Genomic DNA, 27,734 nt, shown 5'->3' with positions numbered 1-27,734 from the left:
GTAAAAATGGCGGCTAGCAGGATCAGACGTCGCGGCTGTTTTATGGTTATTAGATGTGCAGCACCTCGGCCTTTACCCCTGCTTTACTCTGAAAAACTGCAGCAGGAAGCAGTTTAACAGCAAAAACACTCAGCAAACATTTTAAAGAAAAGCCAATTATCTGTACTTTCTACTCCTCACAATTTGAAAAAATATTCTATTTTATTTCAGCTTGTTTTAATAAAAAACAAAAAACTTATCAGATAATTAGCGCTACTGATTGTGACTGGAGGCAGTACGGCTGTTTGCTAAAACAACAAAACGTAGGAGAACATCACATTTTTAGGATCATTTGTTATCTTAATTTTGTGATTAACTGCTAGGATTAATTATTCATTTAGACAACACTGTCTGCTGCATACAGAATACCTTCAGAATAATTATTATAAGAGGGTAATGCTCTCATTTTCAGGTCCTGTTGTCTTACATCTGTTGCCCTCATCAGTTCCTGCAGCTACGCTCGGATCTTCCTTTACATCCCAATAATAACAGAAGATTATTGATAAAGTGTCTCTGAAGTTTGACTTTTTGCACCGAGACTTAAAGGTTACCATGTTGCACCTTTATGGACCTTTAATATATTAGCATAAATGATTTATTTTAAATAGACATTTCCGTGGTTCAGACAGCCAATCTAAATATTAACATCATATTATACTATTATAGTAATGGGCCTAAATTAATGAAGTATTTTTAAACTCTAGCATCTATACTTTGAGTGATGAGTGTGAATACTTTGCAGGTTTGAGACTAATGAGCAGAACCTGATCAACAATTGGACCTTAATGCTGCGTTTGGACTTTTTATTCATCAGTAAAAACAGGAACAGTAAAACTAAAGCTAGAGCACTAAGCTGTAAAAACCTTTAAATGTTTGTTTTTAATGTCACCCAGACCAGAATTATCACGTTTATTTCTGTTCCACTTTGCTCTCAAGACATTTAAAACATATTCTTCTTATTATTATTATTATAAAGTAAATTAAAAGCAAAATGAATATTCTTAAAGACCAGAATCAGCCTGTGGTTCTGATTAATCACAGCATCACTGAAGGTTGGAGGCAGGAGAGACGGAAAATATAAAGATTTTAGAAACAAACACCACAAACAACCAAATAAAATGCTTCAAAAAGCAGAAAAAACACAAGATTCTAAACAGAAAGACCCGATCAAGAAAGAGAACATGTTCTGCTGTAATAAAGTTCCCAGGAGCCTCCCAGAACCCGTCACTGTTCTGGAGGACTGCGGTCCAGAACCATGTGCTGCACGCGGTTTGCTCACAATAAAAATCCAAAGCAAAAAATGTTTTTTCTGGACCGGTACTTTAACTAGGACAGCAGGGCGGGGACAGACCATGAAAGGTTTAAATCTTCCCCACATCTGGATTCATGTCCTGATGCAGCTGTGCAGAAACCGAGGATCCGGGTCATCAAGCTGACGTTTATTTAGGAGCAGATCTGCTTCAGTTCTCGTTAGAAACCAGAGACGATTGCAGGTCAGACCAGCAGCTTTAAACATCTGGACCCATGGAGATGGTGATGGAGGACATCTTGGTCTGGGAAAAGCAGCCAAGGACAAGCAGAGTCCCGCTGGAGCTAAACTCCGCTGTGCTGCTTGATCCAGCTGCGGAACCTGGTGATGCGGGTGTAGACGCCGGGTTTGTCCCTGAGGGCGCAGCCTTCGCCCCAGCTCACCACGCCGGCCAGGAAGAACCGCCCTGCGGCGTTGGTGACGGTCAGCGGTCCGCCGGAGTCGCCCTGCGGGAGTCAGAGAGGCCGTCAAGATGAGGTCTGCAGTCAGCTGCTCTGCTTCCACATTTAATCTGACGGTTCTGCTCAGAGAAATCAGCTCCTTCTGGTTCTGATGAGTCCAAAACATTCAGATGCTCACAAGCAGATCCAGAACCTTACTGCCAACCACAAACTTCCAGATCTGATACCCCTGAATAAAGTCCAGCCCAGTGGACTGGACCAGCTGATCAGAACCAGAGTCCAGCTGGATAAGCAGATTAAATCTGTTCTGGTTCTGGTCTCAGAGGTTCTTCAGAGAACAACCAGCACCATGGAGACCAGGGAACCCAGCAGAAAGTTCTGGTCCAGTTTCCAGCAGGTCAGGTTCTACAGAACCTCCCAGAGTTCTGATCATCATGTGGACCTGGAGAGAGGATGGACCTCCTGCAGACCTACCAGGACATGGACGTCCACCTGGACTGACAGGCTGGACCAGGAGAGAAGCAGGAGGACCATGGTGACTCTGGAGGAGCTGCAGAGACCCACAGCTCAGGTGGAGTCTGACCTCACTTCATCGTCCTACCAGAGGTTCTGTTTAAAGTTCTGTTGGAGCTACAGGAGACCTGTGGAAGGAGGTGGTCTGACCAGAGGAGACCAGAACTGGACCTTCTGGTGCTACGTGTGAAACATCACAGAGAGAAACCAACAGTTCCCACGAGCCTGAACGCACCGTCCCCACGGTGAAGCACGGCGGTGGCAGCATCATGCTGTGGGAGATGGATGGATCTGAACCAGGAGGAGAACCTGGTAGAGGCTGCAGGAGGTTCTCCTTCCTGCAGGAGAACCTCCCTGAACGGTTCAGATTCATGGGTTAGAACGGCCTAGTCAAAGTCCAGACCTGAACCCAACAGGTGGGAACCGATGTTCTCAGATGTTCTCCCTCCAGTCTGAGCTGGAGATGCTTCATGAAGAAGAACCATCAAAGCTGGAGGAGACAGAACCCAGAACCTGCTGCCAGACGAGGTTCTACTGGGTTCTGCTTACATCTCCGCTCTACTTTGTCACAGAAACTCCAACAGAACTTTGTTGTTGGAACCGGAGGACCTGCGGTAGGGTTCTGTAGAAAGTTCTGCTTCTCTTGAAGATCTGAGACTCACTGGTGTTTCCACCAAGATGCTCCATAAACCCGGTTCTAAATGGATTCAGTCCAACAGAACCAACTGGACCACTAGAGTCCACCTGCGGTTGGTCCAGCTCAGCTAAATTCCTCCCTGCGGTTAAACTGGACAGGTCCGGTTCTGCTCCGGCCCGTTTCCAGGGACCAGAACCTACCTGACAGGCATCCACGCCTCCTTTCAGGATGCCGGCACACAGCATGCTGTCGGTGACGCGGCCCTGCAGCAGGTTCACGCACACCGTGCCGTTGATGATCCGGACCTTTGCCTTTTGCAGGATGTTGGCAGCGGTACCTGGAGAACACAGAATGGGCCGGGTCTATGGTTAGAATATTTCCCTCTCTGGTTCTGTCTTCACTGTATGCTACTAATCTCTCAGAAACTACAAGAACCATGTCAGGTTGTGGGCCGGCCCAGCTGAGCGGCGCCTCACCTCCCTCCATGGTGGCGCCCCAGCCGGTGATCCACGCCTCCTGGCCCGCTGGGAAGTCGTAGGTGGGCGAGGGCAGGCAGACGGGCCAGATGTACTGGTTCAGGGTGGCGCCGGAGTCCAGCTCCATCAGGGCGATGTCGTTATCGGAGCTCTTGTGGTCGTAGTTCTGGTGGGCGATGATCCGCTTCACCTTCCGGGTCACCGTCCACTCGTTGGTCTGGCCCTGCGCGTGCAGACCCAGCAGCGCCAGCCATTGGTCCGCCTGAGCGTTCCTGCAGCAGACCCAGGTTAGCAGCGGCACCGCTACCCAGCAGAACATTCAGAGGGAGGCGGGTCAGGGTCCGGATGGTACAGCGCCACCTGCTGCCGGTCCACTTCATGACCACAGAGAACCCGTTCAGAGGATTCAATCAGGTCCAGTCCTCCAGAACCGCCGAACTCCCTCATCAGGACCCGGTACCGAGTCATTCATCTGATCCAGTTCTGGAGGACTGGACCTGGACAGCCGAGCGGTCCTCAGCGAGGTTTCAGCCAATCAGAGAGCAGGTTTACCGACCAATCACGGACTCTGAGCTTCAGTAACTCCCAGACTAGCTGAACGGATCGGGCCCAGTCAGCCGCTGGTTCCGTGCGGCGGGTTCTTACTCGTCCTGGACGCAGTGGGCGGCGGTCAGCAGCCAGCGGTCGCTCAGCACCGACGCTCCACACACGTGTCCCTGACCCCTGATGTGGAGGCTGGCCTGCCAGGGCCACTCCCCCTCCCGCGACGGCTGACCGCCCACGATCTGGGAGCTGTGGAAGGGCTGCATGCCGCAGGCTGGAAGACACAGGTGTTAGTCTGTGTGCACAGGTACGCCCAGAGCCCGACAGCAGGCCGGCGCCATGACGACACACAGTGCACACTGGGCTGAAGGCTCAGGTGTGCACCTGTGGCCTTAGGTCAGGCTCAGGTGTGCACCTGTGGCCTTAGGTCAGGCTCAGGGTATAGGAAGCAGTAGAAAATGACTATCTGTCAATGGAAGGTCCTCACAGTGATGCATAACGTGTGTGTGTGCGTGTGTCTCTGTGTGTGTGTCTCTGTGTGTGTGTTACTGTGCGTGTTACTGTGTGCGTGTGTGTGTTACTGTGTGTGTGTGTGTGCACGTGCACGTATGTGCGTGTGCGTGCGGACCCACCACAGTCGGACTCATCAGAACCGTCCTCGCAGTCCTCCTCGCCGTCACACTCTGGGTTCAGTTTGCTGATGCAGTCGCCGCTCCTGCAGCGGAAGGTGAAGTTGGAGCAGAGAAGCTGCAGAGCTGCAGGACGACAGGAAACACGGTCAGCCAATCAGAACACAGGACGCTTACACCCGGGCAAGGCCTCCAGGTCCCCGGTTAGAATCCCATAGACTGCCACTCTAGGCCCCTGAGCAAGACCCCCAGGGCGCTCCCCGGCGCCCCCCAGTGGCCCGCTGCTCCCTGAGGGACGTAATGTTGCAGTGACCAATAAAGATGACTATAATTAATCTAATGATGCATTGTGGGAAATGTAGGACAGTACAGTCACACACTACTGTGTGAACAGAGGTGGGTCAGGGGGGTTAGTGGGGGTTCTGTAATGTGGAAGCTGGTTCTGGACCTGCAGGAAGTAACTGTTCTCATCAGCAGAGCTGGAGGCAAACTACATGAGTTCATCTGCAGCAGAACCTCCGTTCTGGACCTGAGGACCTCTGCAGCTGGACAGAACCAGAACCTGCTCAGGAGCTGAGATCTTCTGCTGCTCCTTCAGCTCCAGGACCCGGTCGGCTCAGCACTGCGGTCCGACTGGACCAAGGACAGGATTGTGGAGGATCCGGAGTGGTTTCTTACATTTCTGACATCTGGACTCATCAGAACCGTCGCCACAGTCGTCTTGGCCGTTACACAGCAGCTGGTCGGAGATGCAGCGACCGTTCCTGCAGGAAAACTCTCCCGCTGTGCATTGCACTGCATAGAAGAAGAAACATCAGGAACACTGAGCTGCAGCGGCACCTTTCAGTCTCACTGCAGCAGAACAAAGACGTCCTGGTTGTTGAACTGCAGCCATCCGGAGAACGTGGTTCTGCAGGTTCTGCAGGTTCTACAGGTTCTACAGAGGAACTCACCACAGCCCTCCTCGTCAGAGTTGTCGCCGCAGTCGTCGATGCCATCACACCTCCAGAACTTTGTTTTGCAGAGGTTGTTTTTACACTGCATCTGCATGGCGTCGCATTCTGAGACAGAGAAGCAGCAATCAGTACCGTCTGGGTCAGGCAGCATGGATCAGTACCGTGTGGGCCAGGCAGCACGGATCAGTACCGTCTGCAGGTTCTCCAGAGAGAGGACCGTGACTGCAGACGGAGTTAAACGAAGCGGGAACATTCAGTCCCTCCTGCCCCGCATGCATGAGGTGACAGTGGAGAGTAAAAACAACCCTCCAGCGGAACCAGAACCAGGCTCCCACCCATGTGTGCATAATGTTGGACTCACTGCAGTCGAACTCGTCGCTGTTGTCCTCGCAGTCGTTGAAGCCGTCACATTGGCGCGTTGGGTTGATGCAACGGTTGTTGCTGCACTTGAACGTCCCGGGACAAGCTGGTCAACGACATCACACGCTCAGCCCAGACGCCGCCACCTCTCAGCAAATCTCTTCAAATATGTGAAAACTCGTCTTACGATTGCTCGGGACGAAGGCTTCGTAGTCGGCGGTGAATCCCTGGTAGACGTGCGACGCGTCAGACTTGAAGCTGACGCTCATCTCGTTGCTCTGGGTGGTGAACATGGCGGTCGCTGGCACGTCGCCGCACAACCTTCAACACACGGACAGAAGGTCCAGTCAGGGTCTCTGGTTGGTCCAGCTCCAACCAATCAGAGTTAACAGGCTGGATCGCACCTTTATTCTTTATTTAAAACAGGAAAAGATTAAAGGAAATCGGTCCTGACTGAGCAAACTTGCCGTTTTACAGCAGGATCCTGCTCTGCGGTACGTATAACGCACGGTTAACCATCACACACGCAGCAGCCATTAACGTCCAGCAGATGCTGCGCAGAGAGAGTCTTAAAGGGACAGCGCTCCTGGGTTTAGACGTAGCTGAAAGATCTCAGTCCATAGCAGCTTTATAAAGCCGGTGGAGGCAAACACTAGACCGAGTGGACCGCTCATTTCCACAGTTTTTAGGTAGCAAGGCAAGCAAAGCTACACAATCAGGGTTCTAAAGAATCTGAAAGTAGAGTTCTAACCTTTATGTTACACATAGTTTTCAAAAGTTAAGGCCTTGGTGACAGAAAGAGCAGAACAGTGATGAGTCCAACCAGGGAGTCTACTGCAGTACGTCCTATTAGAGCCTAGATATTGGTTTAAGGTTTAATTTGTCTGTAAAGGTTTAATTTGTGGTAAATGACCAAACAGGCAGACAACAGGACAATGTTAGTATTCTGGCATCTAATTAGAGGATAAACAAACAGCGGATAAAGTGTGCACATGATCATGACAAATGGGAATCTAAAATAATAAAGTAGAAAGGAAAGACGTTTATATATAATAAGATGCTTTCTAGGTGAAAATACATACATTCAGTTTTCCTGACATTTATTTTTAGATTATCTTGTAACCAGTACTTTCTGAATATCTGCCTTAACTGATTATTTCAGTGATCCAGACACAGAGAGAACGGTATCATCAGCATATGTGAGTGAATACGTTGTGCAGCAGAAACAGCGACTGACCCAGTATCCTACCCTGAGCTACTCCCAGAGAGCATGGCAGTGATTGAGAAACAGTGTTTCCTATTTCATGACCTGAGATCTATCAGTTAAATGAGATCAAAACATTCGCAGTACAGAAAATGAAAGTTGAGAAGGCAGTTTTTCTACAAGAATTCAATAATCAACTGTGTCAGTCAATATATGTTTATTTATTATTTATGACATTTATTTAGACCTGCCCAAACGTGTTTAATTGAACTAAAGAAGCGATTATTCAGAAAGAACATTTTCAGCCCAAAGATCTGAGGGAACCTGCAGTAAAAGTTTGTAACTGAACCTGAAGCCAGAACATCTCTAGCTTCACCGTTGTCCTTTCAGAAGGCAGGAAGTCTCCTTACTTCTCATCGTTGATCTCCACGTAGTCATCGAGACACGATGTTCCACGTTTCCCCACAGCAAACTTCTGGAACTGAACCTTCACAAACTTCTCTTTGGGAACCTGAAAAATAAAAAGGTTCTCAAATCTGATCCAGAGTTCCTGAATGAGCTGAAGGTGAAAAGATGGGAATATCGTCCTGATTTCTAACCAACTGGAAGACTAGAAGTCAGGAAAACTGACTGGAAACTGACTGGAGACTCCAATTATCGACAGAAACACAGAAATGGATCCATTAATTAATCAGAGTAGGAGAACGGCTAATGGGGGAACCTGAGGGAAACGCTGCTGTTTGGGTTTTAAAATGGGCCTTTTAGGAGTAGAATTACTGCAGAGTACCTTCTACTAAGTTCTGGCTGCTCGACCCTCCATGAGGAACGTCACTGAATGAAGAACTGACTGGTTTAACCGACAATAAACAGAGACGCACCTGCATTTACGTCAGAGTGAGACCTCCTGGTTGGACACAAGCTTTGTTATTTTAATGTAATTTTCTCTCTGCTGATCCAATCAGAGATCAGGTGGATATACAACAACAATGAGGCTCTATGGAGCTAAATTTGGGTCATAGTTAAGCTGTCAGTCATGACTCCACCCCCCGTTATCTGAGGCCCCGCCCCCAAAAAACGGTGCCTGAGGTTTGAAACTGTAAAACAAAAAACTTAAGTCTGAAAAGTAGTTTTAAACTTTTTCAGTTTCAAATGTTTTATTTTTTGAACAAACATTATGGCCCCAATTTAGCTCCATAGATCAGCTCTCAGAGTCGCTCTCATTTCCACGTCTCCTTAGGGGAAAATCTGATCTGAAAGTTTAATCTGGTTTCAGATAAAATGTCCCCAGCTGTCAGACGATGGCGCCGTCACCAGGAGCGTTTAATGACTCTTAGACTGCCGTGATACTGATACGGCCGGTTCTGCTTCTGTAGACAGGAGAACTCTGTTCTGTAGAACTGCACTGATTTTAAATCCATGTTGAACTTTTGTGTTTTTATCCAGAACAGTTTTTTCTCTGACACTCTGTAGAACCTGCTTCCAGAAGAATAATGCAGCTCTGCAGTTCTCCGTCTGAGCACCAGCAACTGGGCCACCAACATCTGCAGAAGTTCTACGTTGAACCCGTCCTGCGGGTCCAACGACGGAGGAACAGCTCAGCCACGGTTTCATGCCAGCTTCCACCAATCCTGGGAGATAAATTCTGTAGATCCCTGCAGCGGATCCACTTTCCCGCTCCGATCAGCTGGTCCTGAACGGTTCTGTTCCCAACCCTGAACTCCATAAACGGGTCAGACAGAAACCCAGCAACAGAACTTTTCCCACTGGACCGCCGGAGTCATTCGGACTTACCTGGATCTTCCAGGTGCAGTGGGCTTTAGGCGGATAGTTGGCAGGAAATAACGGCGAGGAGAAGGTTCCTCGGTCTCCGCTCAGCGTCCCTCCGCATTCTGAGCAACAGAAACAGATCAAAAGTCAGACTGGATCCAGAACCTGCAGCTCCAGACACACCACAGCCCAGCAGAACCTGTGAAGATTAAACACCATGAGATCCATCATCCATCCTGCTGAAATTAGAACTAGTTCTGGTTACAGATGAACGAGGACGGCACCAGGCGGCTACGGGTTAAACGAGGTCCAGTGGAGGTCCTGAATAGTCGTCTGGCAATCAGAAGGTTGTGGGTTCGATTCCAGCTTCCCCTTGCCACATGTCGATGTACCTCTGGGCAAGGCACTTAACCCCAAATTGCCTACTGGGTTGCGTCTCGGTGTATGGGGAGTGCTGGCTTAGTGGTTAGAGCAGCGAGTTTGCACTCAGAGAAGGATGCAAGTCCCCGGTTCAATCCCCACTGCCTGCACTCTGGGTCCCTGAGCAAGACCCTTAACCCCTGATTGCTCCCCAGGCGCCGCACATGGCAGCCCACTGCTCCCCAAGGGGATGGGTTAAGATGCAGAGAACACATTTTGTTGTGATGTACGTTTCAATGACAATAAAGATGATATTACTATTACTATATGTTATAAGAATTATTATTCTGAAGTCACTATGGCCTCACACCACTCGGACAGAGGAGGCCTGGAGACCTGATGTCTGTGTATAAGATCCACTGTTTGCTGAGTGCAAGGCTGAATGTTGCATAGAATGATTATTGTCTATGATAGACTGTCTTTGTTATGTTTCTAGCCAAGGCCACGGTGCAGTATTAGGGGAATCCCGATAAGCGAGACAGGGGGAGACAGCAGCGGGACCGTGGGGTGCGAAACGAACAAGATCTCCGACCGACGAGCCGGGGAGTCCGAGGACAGGAGCTGCTTTGGCCGGCCCGGAGAGGTTATCCGGCCTCTGGTACCCCGAATGGATTTTCAAGGGACGTGGAGGAGCTCCTGGTCTCGGAGCGTCTCTGGGCGTCGGCGCGAAGATCCGAACCTTTCTTTCATGAGACGGTAAGGGGATTATTTTCCAGCTCTTTTAAAAACAAACGCAATTGCTCAAAAATGCTTGCAAGCTTTTAAAATTTAAACCCCATTTAAAGTATACCTCAAGAAATTTTACAATTTAAAACTGTAGACCTAAAAGGTAGTAAAAGTAAAAGCCGGTAGAAATAATGAATTATATTTAATCCTTAAGGCAAATAAAACAGGGTTCGCAATACCGAACGGTGACTAAAGTTTAAACATTAAACTAAAATTCTAAATTTAATTAAAATACGTTTTCAGCTGAAATGCGGACTCTCGTGCTGGGAGGAGGAGGGGCAGAGTGATTTTCACCTGGAGAACAGGTGACCGGCTGAGCAGTTTGCAGCTGGTCCATTAAAGTCCTCTTGTCTTGGGTTTGTGCAAGAGGCTGTCCACTTCTGTTGTGGATGAAAGCGGCAGGGATGCTTAAGTCCTTGACTGTTGCAAAGACGTTTGCAGCTTTGATAAGTGGGGACCCCGACCATTATACCAAAAAGCCGACCATCAGATGTGAGGCCTTTCATTTTAGTTGGTCGATCGTGCTAAGGACAAGTAGAAAATAATAATAAAAAACAAAAAAAGGATAAAATAAATGAAAAATAAATAATAAAAAAGTCTGGATGCAGAAGAGTCAGTGTAATGGGTCAAAAGCAGAGGTTTTTCAGGTTTCGGCGTTGACGTTTAAAAATGATAAAAAACATAGAACTATTTAAGATGGTGAAAAAGCGGGCCTGCACGTGTTTGTCTGTCTGAATGTCATCGTTTGTATGTAACCGTACGTATGTATGTATCGTATGTAACTAAACGTTCATCTGTGTGAATTAATTTGGGGTTAAAATTAATGTTCATGGTTTCAGAATGTTCATTTGTTTTGGGAGAACTGCAGCTCCGTAATTCAAATGACATTTTAAACATGGACTATGTTAACAAAAAGGTAAAGGAAAAGAGATACTTCAATAATAACGTTTGTTTTTTCACATTAAATATCCGGACCAAATTAAATTGATACACGGTGAGATTAACATGTCTTGAACGAAAATATTTCAGCTTGGAACTGGTAATAAGCTTTACATAAAGCTTCTTGAGTTTACTGTATGAAATTAGATCCTATAACTTGTTTTTTAGCCCTAAAGTAATTTAAAATTACTGAGCTCTCATTGCTTGTAATAATAATGATTCATCAAAAACCAGTCCATGTAAAAGAAGTTAAGAAATACATGATTTTTGATTTAAATAGATGAGAAAAACTGTGCTTTGAACAAACCTGTATGGAACTAAATATGGTTGCTTTTCTAAGGGTTTTCTATTCATTTATTTTATTTATTTTTACTTGGGATTTGAATGCAACTAATGAGAAATTGTGAAAAGTGTCAAATTATCAGAAGGCAACGTTACACGCGTCAACAGTTACAAAATCATCTGATGTTATTAGTTATGCTGAGCTGAGGCGATCCTCAGAGGGACAGTTTATCCTGAAACAGGACAATAGATATGATAAACAAATCTGACCATGATGTAAACATCTGAATGTTATGGCGAGGCTGGGTCTGTGTGTTCTGGCCTGGGGCACGAAAACAATGTCAGAGGGAAAAAATAAAATAAAGCCAGCTTCTGAAGGGTTAAATTCTAATTCTAATCTTGGGTTGTTTTGGGTAGCCTTCTCAATGTGCTGAATTATGGAAAAACTCTTATCATTTATGGAGAAACACTGGAAGTTCAAAAAACTAAAAGAGAAAATCATTGCTTTAAAATTTCACCCTTGACTAATTAAGATTGAAAAGGTTACATATAAATAAAAGTATTACTAACAGCAAATACACATGGTCAAAGGACCAGAAAGAAATCAAAAGTTGTAATAAGTTAATAATGTATGACATATTGGAAAAGACATAATTGTGCTCCGTGGAAGACAATTTTGTTTTAGTTTTTTTGGTTATTTTTTGTTTTCTTTCTTTTGGAGGCGTTTTGAACAGAGTTTCAAAGGAAAGGTGAAGAATAGATCTAATTTCCCAGGATCAGCAGGAAAAAGCAGAACAACATCACGTTAAAGGGACACTAAGGGGACCAGGGTTTTAACTGCATGCTATTAACACTCTTGTTTTTCTCCGAGTTATTGCTTTCAGATTAAAGGAGACGCCACCTTTCTGCCAACAGAAGACTCTGAAAAGACAGTGCTAGCAGTGCGGTAAGGAGTTATAATCAGATTTGGACACTAAATTATACTTAGTTTTAACCATTTATGCCAGATCTTCCAGCGAAGAAAGGTGGCGTCTTAAAGATGTTTGTTGTTTTCTGCTATTAACAGCTCTATCTTTCTGCTTCTTTTTCTTTGCAAAGGAACCTGGTCAATATGATAGGAATGTGCTAACATGGAGATTTAGTCTCATTTTAGACATTCTCAGATGCGAGAGAATGCAGAAACAGTGCCGCAGTGACATGGGGGCTGATCCTTGGGAGAAGGAGAAAAGGTGATGTCATTGACTTCAGCCTGATCCAGTTTTGAGTTTTTTGTCAGAGACAAAGTTTTATTTATTTTTTTCTATCCTTTTGTTTCTTTTATGTTTGTCATGTTAGAGGGAACACTGTAGTTAAAATGTTTGTGACTGTTTTGCTGTAATTTCTTTTCAACCTATGGAGCGTTTCTTTGGCAAAAAATGCTGGCAGAATTCATTCTGTTTGCAGGCGTGAGGACTGGAGGATGGACTCTTGAAGGGAAGGAGAATGTTTGGCTGTTGATCTCAGACATTGAACTGAAAATGGACAATGAAGGACTATGACTGAAGCATCGGACAACCTTCGACAAAAAACACAGATGAGTTCTGCAGACACGACTTCATGCATTTCACTTGAGATTTTGTTGTACACAATTAAAGCAAAACACACATTGATTATGTAAAGGTGAAAACTTTTAAAGAAGCAACTTGATGGAATCATAGAGCAACCTAATAAATTAAGTGGGTATTATATCAACAGTTTAATAAATAAATGAATTAATTAGTTTTCACTATATGAGTAGAGTAATGTGAACTTTTAAATAGCATTTCATTCAATAAAAGACAAAGAAAGGTTACTGGCTAAAATGGATAAGTTTGCAATACAATTAGCATAATGACACATCCTACTAACTAACATAGGTAAATTTAGGATTAAAGCATCAGGGTACAATGGTTACAATATTTATGGAGATTTAATATCCTTCAACTAGAACACATAACTCAATGGTCTTTTTAACCAGTTAAACATCCTAAGGGAAAAAACACATAACACTGAGTTTTAGCTAACTGTTAACCTAAGGGCTTTTAGATAAGGATAATCTAATGGTTATTGTCTTGCATACAGAAAATAAGTAAGATTATTTTAATTAGATTAAATTATGTGGACATTTTTGGATCTGGTCAGGATTGCTGGGGGCTGTGATGATAAAAGGGTAACAGCTTAAAGGTGATATCAGTGAATGAAGGTTTTCTCTGAGGAACATCAAAGCAGCAAAGACATCCCACATTGGAACTCCTGTTGTGTAAAGAACATCTTGAACGGGACATAAGGTGAGATCCTTACAATGAGAGACGTTCCACACAGGGGGGTGTGGAGACCCCTGGGGCATGGCACCCAGGACGAGCTGCTGTGGACTTGACACAGCTGGTGGAACCAGAGGGACGACGAGGTTGTCCCACAGGTCACCTGACACTGACTGTAAAGGGTTCGGGGTTTTCAGGGTTGCTGAAAACAGAAAGCTTCAGAGAACCTTAACTTTTCCTGACCAGGCACTCAGAATACATAAATCATAGACCAGATTGCAGAGGCCTAGACAAATAGGAACGCAGAGACGCGTTCATCCAAGAACTTCTTAATCAAAGTCCTTAATCCTCAGTTTAAATAAATAAATAATCACAATGAACACAATGTAAGGTTTACTTTATTGTAGGATTAATTTGGGAACTAATTTTGATTTGCTTAAGTAGCTTTGGTTGTTCAACAACGTTAGAACGTTTTCAAAAGCTCCTGTTCTCTCCTGCTCACTGCTTTGTTTTGTAGAACCTTGGCATCCTTGAACAGTAACAGCATGGTATAAATATTTTGTCTTTTCAGTGCAGAACAGCACCTCACTTTCTTCTTTTTAAAAAAAGAGAGAGAAAGAGGGAAAAGGCTTTCACATGGAAAGGCTTCCTTTTTCTCAGTTGGGTTTTTAAAATAAAACGGGAAATGACATGAAACGAATATGTTGATGAAATTATGTTGCAGAGAACTTCAACTGTCAGACAACAACAGTTAAGACACACATTGAAAGCATTCTGTTAAGAATTATTATGAATTTACTGCAGATACATTTAAACTTAAAGACTACTCTTTTTAACTAATAATTAAATTGCAGAATACTGAGAGCTAAATAATTGTGGACAGAAATATCTTGAATGTGAAAGTGCTTGGAGGATGTTTTTTAATAAATGACACATGAATGTTTTTTTTATAAGAACACTAATTACACCTTGTTTCTGTTCCCCAGTGGAAACAAGGACTCGTGTCTGCAGACTATCTTCACAAAGTGTTTTATTAGAGAGAAATGCAAAATAAAATGCTCAGTGCCCATCCAGAACTGAACACTTATTACCATCCAGCTCAATCGTCCAGCCTGCGAGGAGGAACCAAGAAGAGGACTGGGGATGAAGAAGCCAGAGAACTCTGATTCCTTATTCTTTAACGGGAGAAGTTGCCTGAAGAGACCCTAACCGCGATTAGATTATGTTCTGCCTTGTGCCATGAATGACCTGAAGGCTTCCTTAACTTTGCGTTCTTGACGTTTAGGACTCTTCTCATATTGTGTTGCTGTTTGTTTAACTGCTCTGTTCCACTGACTCACATGTTTGATTTTTTTTGTGTTATGAGATCTACACTTTAATGTTACATCATGTTGATCAATATGGTTTTATGGTAAAAAATGGAAACTGTTTGCTTCAGACACACAAAGATCTATGGTTTATGCACCTTTTTGATTTGATATAGGAAGAACCAGGATCGGCTTGGCTCTAAAGATCTTTTAATATTAGCTGGTAATGTTAACACTTAGATTCAATACGGGGTTTTCAGGCTCAGATTGGCCGAGAGCAGATCTCCCTGGGAGGGGGGCCTTGAAAGTTTTTACTACCCCTGTGGGTAGCGTTTTCTGTGGTTCCCCTGCCCGCACTGAACCTCTCCTGCCTTTGCTCCTGATGTTGTAAGTTTGGAGTGGTGGATTATTGTCCATCGTAGGGGTGAGTGGATAAAGGAGTAGGAGGGTATTCAGGGTGGGTGAGAGTAGACGGATTTGACCTTGGTTACTGAACAGGTTTTAGCTTATCTAGTCTAATGTAATTTCAAAATAATGTGCGCATAGGTACCTAAAACAGGCCTTACTTAAGTAGATGAACCCTAAATTGTAGACAAAAGCTAAATCTTTGATCTTGTGTGTTAAAGCTCTATGAAGCATTCATGTTTATCTGTACTAAAAGTTCCAGCACTGCCCGGTTCCAAACACGGGAACCCTTTGGGTCCCACTTTACGAGTTTACAGAAATGGTTCCTCTGTGCACGTTTTCAAGTGATGGGTCATCTTGTTTTGTCTTGATGCTGACGACGCCATCATCAAAAAAAAAAAAAAAAGAGAGGAATGTTATAAGAATTATTATTCTGAAGTCACTATGGCCTCACACCACTCGGACAGAGGAGGCCTGGAGACATGATGGCTGTGTATAAGATCCACTGTTTGCCGAGTGCAAGGCTGAATGCTGCGTAGAATGATTATTGTCTATGATAGACTGTCTTTGTTATGTCTCAAACCAAGGCCACGGTGCAGTATTAGGGGAAGCCCGAAAAGTGAGACAGGCAGAGACAGGGCAGACACAGACTGCAGCGGGACCGTGGGGTGCGATTTACTTCCCAACTATGTGAATCTCTGCTCTGTTTCTCAATAAAAGTGCTGGAACGTCATTACCACCGTCTCGTCATTTTGAAAGATGGGAACTCAGTTACTATTGTTTAGAATTCCACCCAGAACTCCCATAACACTATATCACTCTACCTTTCCTCTCCTCTTTTTTCACCTTTTCTCCTTTTTTCTCTTCTATCTTCTTGTTTTAGTGTCCATAAAACATGAAATAGTCCCAGCATAAATTCTAATAAAGGTATTTACATATATAAATCAAGCGGAGCACTACGGCGTTAGCAGTAATGCTCCACTTGTGAAAGTAAAACCTGTTGGGCTCTTTTTGGCATTAAGACAACAATTATTAACACCACATTGGCAGACAGGACACTAAAAACCAAGTTGAAAAGTGGCTGAAGTGAAGCGGGTCAGATTGATTCTCTGAATATGTTGAAATAAAATGGAAACAATGAGCTGAGGGTTGGAGCATTACTGCTGCCGGTTCTGCTGCTGGTTCTGCTGCCGGTTCTGCTGCTGGTACTGCTGCTGGTTCTGCTGCCGGTTCTCCAGATGGAACATGCAGTGAAGCTCAGCGCTTTAACAGGCCACGCAGCAAAGCAGGAAGAAGCAGGTCTGAACAGAAGAAGTTCTCACCTCCGTCAGCTGCAGGAATCTGGGAGTAGAAGGCTCTGAACCCAGGGAAGTTCTTGTCTTTGTTGGTGACCAGCACCACCAGCATGACGTTCCCAGAGGACACGAAGGACAGGGAGCCCTGGGGGTATCCACACTGTCTGCAGGGAGAGATGGAGGCAGGTGAGATCAGACCTGAGGAACATCTGGACCATCTGGTCTAGATATCAGAGGGAGAACATGGAGCTGGTTCCTGCCAGAAGACAACATCAGCGTTAAGACATGCGAGAGCTCGGTTCTGATAACCCGTCCAGTTTGGGTTCTTCAGCTGGAGACCACCAACCAGAACATGCTGCTTTCCGCTGATCTAGATTCTGCTCAGATTCTGCTGGACCTTCATCCCCACTGATCTCTGGAACCACACGTTTTCTGTTTTTTTCCCGCTAAACAGAGAACGCCCTGGCCACGCCCACCCGTGATGTCACGCACCTGTCAGTCTCCACGCAGGAAGAAAGAGCCGACTGGGACTCACTCTGTGAGGAGGCGGGGCTCGATGGGCACCAGAGAGTCGTAGATCCTGATGAAGTCCTTCTGGCATTGGTCGTCCTCCAGGTTGAGGGTGTGGAAGTCCAGCCGGACCCGGTGCCTCGGGTCGGCCCGGAGCCTCCACCTCTGGAAGGTGTTGGGAGGGTACGGCGTGTCGGGGAACCCTGGAGAGCTGATGCTGCCGTTCCTGCTGACGTGGACGTCGATCGGTTTGTTCTCTGAGGAATGAAGCGTGTTTGGATTAAAGGTTCTGCTCCGCCTGTCACTGCAGATCCACTCTGACCCGTTTCCTGCTCCCCGGCTTCAAAAGAACCGGAACCAATGTTCTGTTTAGGTATGAAGAGTTTCTCACCAGACACGGAGTTCTGGGTCAGCCGTGGATCCAGAGCTGCCAAAACACAGAGAAATGTTAGAGGACAGAAATGGACCTTCAGAACCATCAGACTGCTGCTCAGGTCCATGAGCTCTTTAAGAGTAGAAGTTTCATTTGTTCCCCTCAGGAATATCGCCAGAACCAGAAATATTCTGTCCAGGAGTGATGCTGAGAAACTAGTCCATGCATTTGTTCCTTCAAGCCTTCAAGTTACTGCTGAGGGCCCATTTATCAGTTTGCTCCTCTCTGACGGACCTAAAGCCGGGCCTGGACCAGGTTCTGGGTTTCAACCACTGAGCTATATTATACACTGCAGTGCTAATAGCCACTGTTAGAACGAGTCACTTTGAAGCCACCAGCCACCATATTGGTACTCCCTATTTCCCCCCAGTAACTAGGGAATATGTGCGCTACAGCATCGAATAACGAGGATTTCTCATGTTCAGGGGGGCTTAAGACTTTTAAAATGTCAAATGCCATATAGTTTTATTTTATGTTCTAAAACTATCACGTACTGAGAAAGTCATGTGCTGAAATATTTTGCATTTTTTTCATTTAAATATATATATATAACATTTATAAATATATAAATAACAATATACAAAAACATATATTTACATATATGTATACATATATTTACATATATGTATACATATATATAGATATATGTATACATATATATACATAGACACATGTACACATATTTATATGTACATATATATTTAATATGAATAACATGTAAAATATTTCAGCACCTAATTTCCTAGTAGTTGATAGTGTTAGTACATCCACTGACTGTAGAATTACCTGTGAAACGTTTTCACACAGCCAGAAAACTGCTTGTTGTTGCAACCAAATCCTGTGGGATTCTGTGAGAGTAGGGAGTAGCAAGATGGCGGCCAGTGATTTCAGTTTTTCAGGAAAATCAGCACTCCAGTGTATAATATAGCTCAGTGGTTTCATCCCAATTCTAATTTCATACTTAGTTTAAAAACAAGCAGGAAATAAATAACTTCTGCAGTTCTGTGTGTGGATAATGGAGCCAGCACACTGGGTCGGGTTCTGTGGTTCAGTTCTGTTCTGTAGGGAACATCTGCTGACCACACCCTGGTTCATTTGGACCAGAGGTTCTGAAATGGCCCGACTCATACCTGCAGTCAACTTTCAACTAAGAATGAACCTCATCTGGTAGAAATAATATCTATTTATTAATGTAAAGATAAACTTCAGTTACATTAAGTTTAGTGTTTTTAGGAGTTTATCAGTGAGAATGCTGTATAGCATTCTCACTGATTAAGTTCCTTCAGGTCTTGATTATTATTCCGTACGTTTTTCGGCATCTAACTACTCCTGCATACTTCAACCGATTTAAACAATTTTCGTATCAAAACGTTCAGCTCGTTCACGACATTACTGCTATGTCTTTTTGTAATTATAACTTTTATAATATTTAAAATATTTAACTTTTTGTGCGTTTTTTGCTCTCATTGAAAATGAATGGAAAATCCTTCGAATTCTTCAAATATTTCAACTTTTTGACATCTTACTGCTTCAGCCTACTTTCAGCTATAAACGTCATTCAACTTTTAAAATGTAGTAATATCTTTTCGCTATTATGGTATGTTTCAGATTTTTCATATCTTTCACCATTTTCGTATAGTACGTCTTTAAAATAATTTTTGCTTTTCAAGAAATTCAGCAAATAACATGCGTTGCTATGGTCGTCAAGGAGGCTCTTTTAGAGTGTGCACTCTAGAAATTCAACAAATTCTTCTTCTCCGAACAACTTCTTCTCACTCGCTCAAATTTCACCCTATCCACATAAATTATACATCAAAACGTAGGAATTTTTGTCTGGATTCGGAAAAGGTAACCATCATTGGTGTGGGATTTATAGATTTTTCGCAAATCACCTCAGAGCGACACTAACCCAAAACCTTCCCCATTCATTTCCTATGGAGCGGTTTTCAAAAATGACGTCTGAAAATGAAAACATCACATGTTTTCGCATCGTCGCTACTCCTAAACCGTTTCATGTACTGGCATGAGACTTTCACACATGAATGTCCCGACCCTTCTGGCACTCATAAAAAAGGAATTTTGTGGATAACTGTTACGGTTTTTCCGCAGGAACAATTTGTTCGGGAGTAGCGAATGTGCAAAATCCTTAAAACGCTTTGGAGCTTCATTCTTCCACATTATCCACTTTTTACATCGTCGCTGTGCCTACACCGATTTTTGTACAAACCTAAAAATGAACTCCATAGTCCTCAAAAGCCTGCTGATACTCAGAGTGAAAGAATTATTTTGATATCTCTTATACTTTTTCAGCTACAGCGATTTGTTCAGGAACCTTTTTAGAGGATTTCTGAAGTTCGCTAAAAATCGCCTTTATATCATAATTTTTTATGCCTTTAATAAACTTTTTCCAGCAAAAACCGATAGCATGTCTTCTTTCCCTATCCGTTAAGAATTAAACGCTGAAAAAATTACGTCTCTACCATTTACGGAACAGGAGATATGGAGCGTTGTTTGAGGCAAAGTTCTCCATTATAACCCAATAGCAGCCTCTGACACAAAGTGTCTGCACTTCAGTAAACTGGCCCGCTGCAGCTGTGTCAGTGAGTTTCCATGACAACGGAACTCTGCTGACCAGAGGGACACGCTCCATTCGGATAGAATAGCAACTTTCAACATCCACTGCAGTGGCTGTGATTAATGTAGGAGCCTGAAATTCGCACAGTCACTTCCTCTTAACATTTTAAAATTTTCAAGTGACTTTCAGCCATGTGTCACTTTTCTTTCCCACTTTGGATGTCACATGCTTTCCTATTGGGCCTTTGCTTCCAACAGGACCTGGCATGATGCCCAGACACGACCCAATTGGCCAATACAGCACCACCCACCCGTGGGAAATGGCGCTACTGACCATTTTGGTCAAATGTTGAGTTCTTGGCCCAGATGTGGTGAGGCTGAGTTTCTAAAGGAGGCCAATCTGACCCATGAACTTTGGTCACGTTTGGTGACATTAAGTATTGGCACCCCTTTTTGAGGCACTTCCCAGTACAGGATTTGGACCAAACTGAGAGAGTACAATCCCCCGGTGATACTGAACACAACCTTGTTAGCGGCTAACGGTTAGCATGTAGCTAACCAGAAGTAGCTCTAGGAAGCTCGTACAAACTTCTGCTTCACAGAATCTGTACTTTCTTTAGAGAGAAAGATCCACAAGAAGTTTGACCTACGTCAAATTTTTCAAATTCTTCAAATTTTTAAAATTTCTTAAAATTCTTCAAATGTTTCAAATTCTTCAAATTTCTTCAATTTTTTCAAATTCTTCAAATTTTTTCAAATTTTTATATTTATTCAAATTTTTCAAATTTATTCAAATTTATTCAAATTCCTTCAAATTTTTCAAATTCCTTAAATTTTTTCAATTTTTTCAAATTCTTCAAATTTTACAAATTTATTCAATTTCTTCACATTTTTCAAATTCTTCACATTTTTAAATTTTTCAAATTTCTTCAAATTTTTCAAATTTTTCAAATTTTTGAATTTTTTTCAAATTCATAAATTTTTTCAAATTCTTCAATTTTTCAACTTCAAATTTTTCAAATTCTTCACATCTCTTCAAATTTTTCAAATTTTTCAAATTTTTCAAATTTTTTCAAATTTTTATATTTATTCAAATTTTTCAAATTTATTCAAATTTATTCAAATTCCTTCAAATTCCTTAAATTTTTTCAATTTTTTCAAATTCTTCAAATTTTACAAATTTATTCAATTTCTTCACATTTTTCAAATTCTTCACATTTTTAAATTTTTCAAATTTCTTCAAATTTTTCAAATTTTTCAAATTTTTGAATTTTTTTCAAATTCATAAATTTTTTCAAATTCTTCAATTTTTCAACTTCAAATTTTTCAAATTCTTCACATCTCTTCAAATTTTTCAAATTTTTCAATTTTTTTCAAATTTTTCAAATTTTTTCAAATTCTTCAAATTTTTCAAATTCCTTCAAATTTTTCAAAATTCTTCAATTTTTTAATTTTTTTTTCAAATTCTTCAATTTTTTCAAATTCTTCACATCTCTTCAAATTTTTCAAATTTTTCAAATTTTTCAAATTTTTTCAAATTCTTCAAATTTTTCAAATTCCTTCAAATTTTTCAAAATTCTTCAATTTTTTAATTTTTTTTTCAAATTCTTCAATTTTTTCAAATTCTTCAAATTTTTCAAATTCTTCAATTTTTTAAAAAAAATTCAAATTCTTAAATTTTTTCAAATTCTTCAAATTTTACAAATTTCTTCCAATTTTTTCAAATTCTTCTATTTCTTTCAGTTTTTCAAACTTTTTCAAATTCTTCAAATTCCTTTAAATTTTTAAAATTTTTTCAAATTCTTCAAATTTTTCAAATTCCTTCAAATTTTTCAAAATTCTTCAAATTTTTTAAAAATTTTTCAAATTCTTCAATTTTTTCAAATTCTTCAAATTTTTCAAATCCTTTAAATTTTTTCAAAAAATTCAAATTCTTCAATATTTTCAAATTCTTCAAATTTGACAAATTTCTTCCAATTTTTTCAAATTCTTCTATTTCTTTCAGTTTTTCAAACTTTTTCAAATTCTTCAAATTCCTTTAAATTTTTAAAATTTTTCAAATTCTTCAAATCTGATTTCAATGTTTTCTGCATCTTCTGCTCAATCATTCTGCAGATTAGCATTCTCACTCGCTGTTGCGTAGGAACAGCTTTTTCTAGTTAATATTTATCCTTCGCCTGACCGCAGCTACGCACCGTACAGCAGGGGGCGCTGCTGTCTCATTTAGAAGGCCTGTGGACAATAAAAGACAGGACGGCCCCCTGCAGTACCTCCACCCCTCCCTAGGGGGCGCACCCTCTGTCTGACTCAGGCTGGGTGAAGAAGCAGTGATCAGGAGGCAGCTGTGGCCGCGGTGCAGGATCAGACCTGCAGAGGAGACGCCCCGCATGCTCAGAGCGTCGCTGGGTTTCAGGATGAGTCGCCCGCTGCGCTGGCTTCCTGCCGCCGCCTCCAGAGACGCGATGGCTTCGTCCAGCGCCGCCGCCTGCGGCGCGGGGAGCTGGAACTCCGACTCGTAGTAGGCCACGACGCCGTCGGGTTCCTCGTCTCCCGGACTGAGAGCACCACAGACACACGGTTAGAGACAGATCCACCACCCTGAGCTGGGTCCCGTCAGAAGCCTCCGTCCACTCATGTCCACCAGAACCAGAACCAGAACCGGACCCGGATCGCTGTTCTGTGACCAAAGCTGCCCACAGCATGATGCTGCCACCACCGTGCTGAGAGCCGGGTTGCACTCCTTCTCTACGCTGGTTAACATCTGGATGAGTGGACTGAAGCTTCTGAGGAGAACGGCGCTCTGCTCTGACATCATCCACATGCGTCTGAAAAACACCTGCAGCGTACCTGAAGGTCTGGACCGTGGAGTTTGTGAAGTACCTGGCCAGGACCGAGTTTTCATTGTAGATCAGTTTGAGCTGAAAGAAAGAGAGGCCCCTTCCATCAGAACGTTCCTGCTCCACCTGCAGAGGAAGAGCCAGAGAGGTGAACTCCCATAATGCCCTGGGGCTGCGGCCCCTCACCTGCTTGTTGACCAGATCTGCCAGGCTCCTGAACTGGTTGCTGCTGGGGTCCTCATGCTCTGCGGTGAAGGTCTGGTCGCTGATGCCCATGGAGCCGATGTAGACCTTCTTGACTTGGACGTCCCGGCGCACTGACGGCCAGACCAGAGACAGCGTTCACTCAGCGGCACGCCACTGCGGCACCACGCCGCGGCAGCAGCGGCATGCGTGGCGTGCCGCTGCTGCCGCGGCGCCGCAGCGTGGTGCTGCTGCTCCATGCTGCGGCGCCATGCACGCTGCAGGTCACCCCGTTTCTAACCGTTTTCATAAGATCCCTGCAGGCACGGAGGCTGACCTCAGCAGCAGGGAGGACCAGGAGGGCGGAGCTTCAGGGAGGATCTCTGACCTTTCCTCCCTGAAGCTCCGCCCACAGGACTTCTACTGGACCGAGGTCCTTGCTGAACATCTGAGTCCATGTGAGCAGGTTCTGGAGAACCCGGCCCACAGCATCACAGACCCTCCACCGTACAGAGGAGTTTGTCCTCATCTTCATCCTCTCAGAACCACCTGGACTGTTTGTTGCTGAGAAGCTCAATCCGGTTCTGATCCGATCAAAGCTCACAGCCCAATTAACCAAACTCCACGTGTTTCTGTTTGGGATGGTGGGACAGAAAAGGGTTTTCCCAGCATGCACCCTGCTGGCGTCAGGCAGCGTCTGGTGGTTGCCGTGGACATGTGGCGATGTCTGGAGGGTCTCTAACAGAGACGTCCTCTTTGGGTTGGGGTTCCGGTTTGACCCGGTTCCAGATGAGTTTTTGTTCTGACTGACACATTTGGGTCAGAACCAACTATGTTCTCTAGTTTTTCCTGTTTTGAAGCGTGTGAAGGCGAGGCCTCCGTAAATTAACCAGCGCTGATTAAAACAATGACCTGGACCAATCAGAGACGACTAACCAGCTCAGCGCCGCCTGAATGAAGCAGAACCTGAGGAGGCGGGTCAGGCAGGAAGGGACGCGGTTCTGAGAATCTGAACCAAAGGCTCAGAGAATCAGAACCGAAACCTGGGACAGGATTCTGCCTCTGGGCGCGGGTCCGCCCCGAGAGTCTGTGACAGGCGGCGCCGTGACGCAAGTTTCTCTGCCAATAAGCAACAGAACCGGTCCAACGAGTAAAAGCCAGAAATATTCGTGTCAGAACAACATCCTGGCTACAGTCCAACCAGAACCAGCTGCTGAGTCACGTCCTGCAGGGACTCAGCGCGTCCTCACCCAGACCGGTTCACAGGAAGCCTGATCTAAACTCACAGTGGAAGTGCCACACCAGCAGTCCCGTCAGCAGCGCCAGCGCCGCCGCCGTCAGCAGCAGCCCCAGCCCCACCCACAGCTGGCACCGCCGCTGCTCCAGCTTCTCCTGCAGGTGTTTACGTATCCTTCTCCCTGGGTCAGACCTCGACAGGAAGACCTCTTCAACGTCCTGGTCCTGCAGAGAGAGGAGACACTTCATCTGAGCCATGCACTCACTTCTCCTCGTTATTCTCGTGTCCCAGCAGGGGCGGTCCGGTCCGGTCCGGTCCTGCCCTGGTTAACGTGTAAATGACCCGTTTCCCAGCTTCTGAGCGAAAAGTAAGCGCACCCTGAGCACGTCCACAGGATGATTGAGTTTAAGCCTCCAGGTCAGGGGCCACTAATTAAAAATCAGCGGGTCCAAATAAAGAAAATCAAAGACCAGTAAAGGTCTGGAGACATTTCTAATTATAATCCGTTACATTAAACAGCATTAAACAGTGAATTAAAATGCAGGTGTTTATGTATCCACCTTATACATTGACTTTTTAAATAAAATTACATAAAAATGACATAAAAAATTATTTTATATATATATATATATATATATATATATATATATATATATATATATATATATATGTCTAAAACCTGCAGTTTTAGTAAAAGCTGCAGGTTTTAGACAGAAAAGGGATGAGTTTAAATTCAGTGTTCTTTATGTGAAAATAGGTCATTAAGCAGCAGCATTAAATGGTCAGAAATAAAATACTAGTTTAGACTTTTTGATAATTGTCGATATCGATCGATGTGATTTCTGTTTCATCAACCTGCTTTCAATCATCGTCCAGCAGCTTCAGCCCAACATCAGAGAAATGAGTAGCTATTTCTCTATTTTTGTTACGTTTTAGAATTTAGACTATTTAGTTCATTTTGATTTATTTGTTAATTTGTTGTATAAATATTTTTGTTTAAATTTAGTTGTTTAGAATACAATAATTTTTTAGTAATTTGTTTAATTAGTTAATTGATTTTGTTTGGGTCTTGGTGTGTCACACATATACATAGACTTTAGGGATGAATATGGGTCATTGTTTTTTTTACCAGTCCTTCAGTTCTCAGGAACCAACAGTCTATATATATATATATATATATATATATATATATATATATATATATATATATATATATATATATATATATATATATATATATATATATACCGTCAGCGCCCCTAGGCGAAAGCGTCGATGCGCGTCTTCTCTTCTATTGTGTCTATGGCTGAAAGGGTTGGAGGAGAAAGCCTCTTCACTCAAGAACCAAGATGGCAGCAGAACTGCTCCTGGAGGAAGAACCAGAGATGATGAACCATGATGGACGGAACCGTGATGGACAGAACCATGATGGACGGAACCATGATGGACAGAACCGTGATGGACAGAACCGTGATGGACAGAACCGTGATGGACGGAACCGTGATGGACAGAACCGTGATGGACGGAACCGTGATGGACGGAACCGTGAAGGACAGAACCGTGATGGAGGAACCATAGAGGAACCATAGAGGAACCATAGAGGAACCCAGGCCAAGCAGGTGATGGAGGGATGACGGTGAGAACTTGTTTTACAGCCTCAGGGAATCACTGAAGGACTAGAATGTGAAGACCGTCTGATTACCAGGTGTTCTAGAGACGTTCTGTCCATCCAGAGACAACCTGCAGAACACAACCTGCCCCACCCCGTGCAGACATGCTGCAGCGAGGATCCTGCCTCAGGGATCAGCTGCTGTGGAACTTCAGGCGGTTCCCTGCACCGACCGGTTGCAGAGGATGTTTTACGGGTGAGGCACGCTCTGCTCCACGCCCTCCACCCACCAGGCTCATGACGCCCCACAGACTGCTGGTTCTGGATCTGCTCAGCAGCAGCTGGACCCGTCCAGGGAAACGGCCTGAGTGCAGGTTCTGGTCAGAGTGCTAAATGTGACCAACGTGACGGTTCTCCTCAGGTTGAACTGATTCTTTTTGTCTCCAGGATGAGTTCCTGCTGAACACAACCTTCAGAACCCATCTAGTCTCTTTATTCTGGAGATCTTTGCAAGACTCGGCCCGTCTGGGAGTTCTTCTGGATCCGACCGCCTGGAGATGAAGAGTCAAACTTCAGGTGATCCTGCTGGACGTTCCTCTGCTGAAGAGCTTTCCCTTCACAGCCAAACGAGACCTTCACCACGGCTCGGTCCACATGTGAGGAACTCTCCTTCAGCTTCTGGGTTTCTCAGAGGTCCTGGATTCCTCCTCATCCTCCTCTTCCTCCTCATGCTCCCCCCTTCCTGCAGCAGGAGGAGGAGGAGGAGGAGTCCAGGCATCTTCGTCCACACACAGGAGCCTCTAAGGATGGAACAGATGAAGTACCTTCTGGATGTTCTGTGGTGATGTTAGAAGGTTTGATTCACAAAGAATGACCCTAGACGGCCACCAGGGGGCAGAAGTCACGACAGGATGAGAGATTCAGGAGATAAAAATGATTAATTAACAAATAAATTAACTATTAGAAATCAATCTGACAGATGGAAAATACCAACCATGATTTTAGGAAAAGTTTCAGAAAACCTTGATGACATAAAAGACGTGGATCATAATTTTAATAAACATTTAGTAGTTCCTGGTTCTGTTTCTGACTGCAGTGGATAAAACATGCATTATTATTATTATTATTATTATTATTATTATTATTATTATTATTACTGATCTGCCTGCATGCGTCAGTGACGTCACTGACGGTCATCTCACTAATGACATATTTTGATATTTTGGTGAAATGTCTGAAATAAATGTTCCTTGATTCTTGGTGCGGTCCATCATCTCAGACTCGGTCCAGAACCTGCTGAGGTCCAGGTCAGTTCCATGTTCTACCAGAACTTTGGACCTTCTGAGACACACGCAGAACCACCTGAAGCTGAACAGGTAAACCTGTGAACACCTGGAGGTTAATCTGATCAGAACCAACGATCCGAACCGGAGCTGAACATCAACAACTGGGCTTTCATACAGAGTCTCCAACAGAACCACAACGGTTCTGATCCAAACCAACCAACCCAGTTCAGGGAGCAGCTGAAACTGTGATGTCATGGAAGCTGCAGGTGTCGGACTCACCTGTGCAGGACGGAACTCCTCTCCAGAATTCGGTGATTCCATGGTTTCGGTCCGGGCGGCCCGGTTCTTCGTTCCTGGTCCGCTGTGTGAGGGTTCTACTGCTCACACGGTTCCGCTCTCATGGCAGCGGCAGGTGTTTCTGGGTCCAGGTGAGGCTGGGAGAGGGATACCTCCGGAAGGGACCGACGTTGAAGAGTTCTGGTTAAAGCAGCCGGTTCTGATCGGAACCCGGACCGGGAGCTGAGTTCTGTCTCCTGCTGTGACTAGAGGACCTGAGATCAGAGAGCAGAGGAGGAGGA

General features: G+C 44.1%; 1 protein-coding gene across 2 annotated transcripts; it reads right to left on the bottom strand.

Moving 5' to 3' along the window:
* Positions 1–934: 934 nt before the first annotated feature.
* On the bottom strand, positions 935–27,734 carry st14b (ST14 transmembrane serine protease matriptase b). 2 transcript variants are annotated; one of them, XM_021312669.2, is made up of 19 exons: positions 27,436–27,734; positions 24,311–24,485; positions 23,028–23,158; positions 22,852–22,922; positions 22,372–22,559; positions 17,389–17,427; positions 17,023–17,254; positions 16,515–16,651; positions 8,859–8,956; positions 7,478–7,578; positions 6,051–6,184; positions 5,865–5,969; positions 5,501–5,608; positions 5,226–5,342; positions 4,551–4,673; positions 4,021–4,192; positions 3,376–3,647; positions 3,100–3,236; positions 935–1,794 (listed from the first exon to the last, which is right to left on the bottom strand). In XM_021312669.2, the coding sequence occupies exons 1-19, from the start codon at positions 27,475–27,477 to the stop codon at positions 1,633–1,635; spliced, it is 2,544 nt and encodes an 847-aa protein (XP_021168344.2). In that variant the 5' UTR covers positions 27,478–27,734; the 3' UTR covers positions 935–1,632. The 2 variants fall into 2 exon arrangements, with proteins under 2 accessions (XP_021168344.2, XP_012711597.3); XM_012856143.3 differs by having other exon boundaries at positions 17,389–17,424; positions 27,436–27,733.

Source organism: Fundulus heteroclitus, chromosome 1, assembly GCF_011125445.2.
Source record: "Fundulus heteroclitus isolate FHET01 chromosome 1, MU-UCD_Fhet_4.1, whole genome shotgun sequence".
Lineage (NCBI taxonomy): Eukaryota > Metazoa > Chordata > Actinopteri > Cyprinodontiformes > Fundulidae > Fundulus > Fundulus heteroclitus.
This window is presented reverse-complemented; position numbering and strand designations above follow the sequence as displayed.

What these genes read in the sequence shown, in the direction of transcription:
- st14b (XM_021312669.2), bottom strand. Translation starts at nt 27,477, where the DNA reads ATGGAATCACCGAATTCTGGAGAGGAGTTCCGTCCTGCACAG. An exon ending in TCCACGGTCCAGACCTTCAG is followed by an intron (nt 22,560 to 22,851) that starts GTACGCTGCAGG and finishes TGGTGCTCTCAG; the next exon opens with TCCGGGAGACGAGGAACCCG. An exon ending in GGGCGCCACCATGGAGGGAG is followed by an intron (nt 3,237 to 3,375) that starts GTGAGGCGCCGC and finishes TGTGTTCTCCAG; the next exon opens with GTACCGCTGCCAACATCCTG.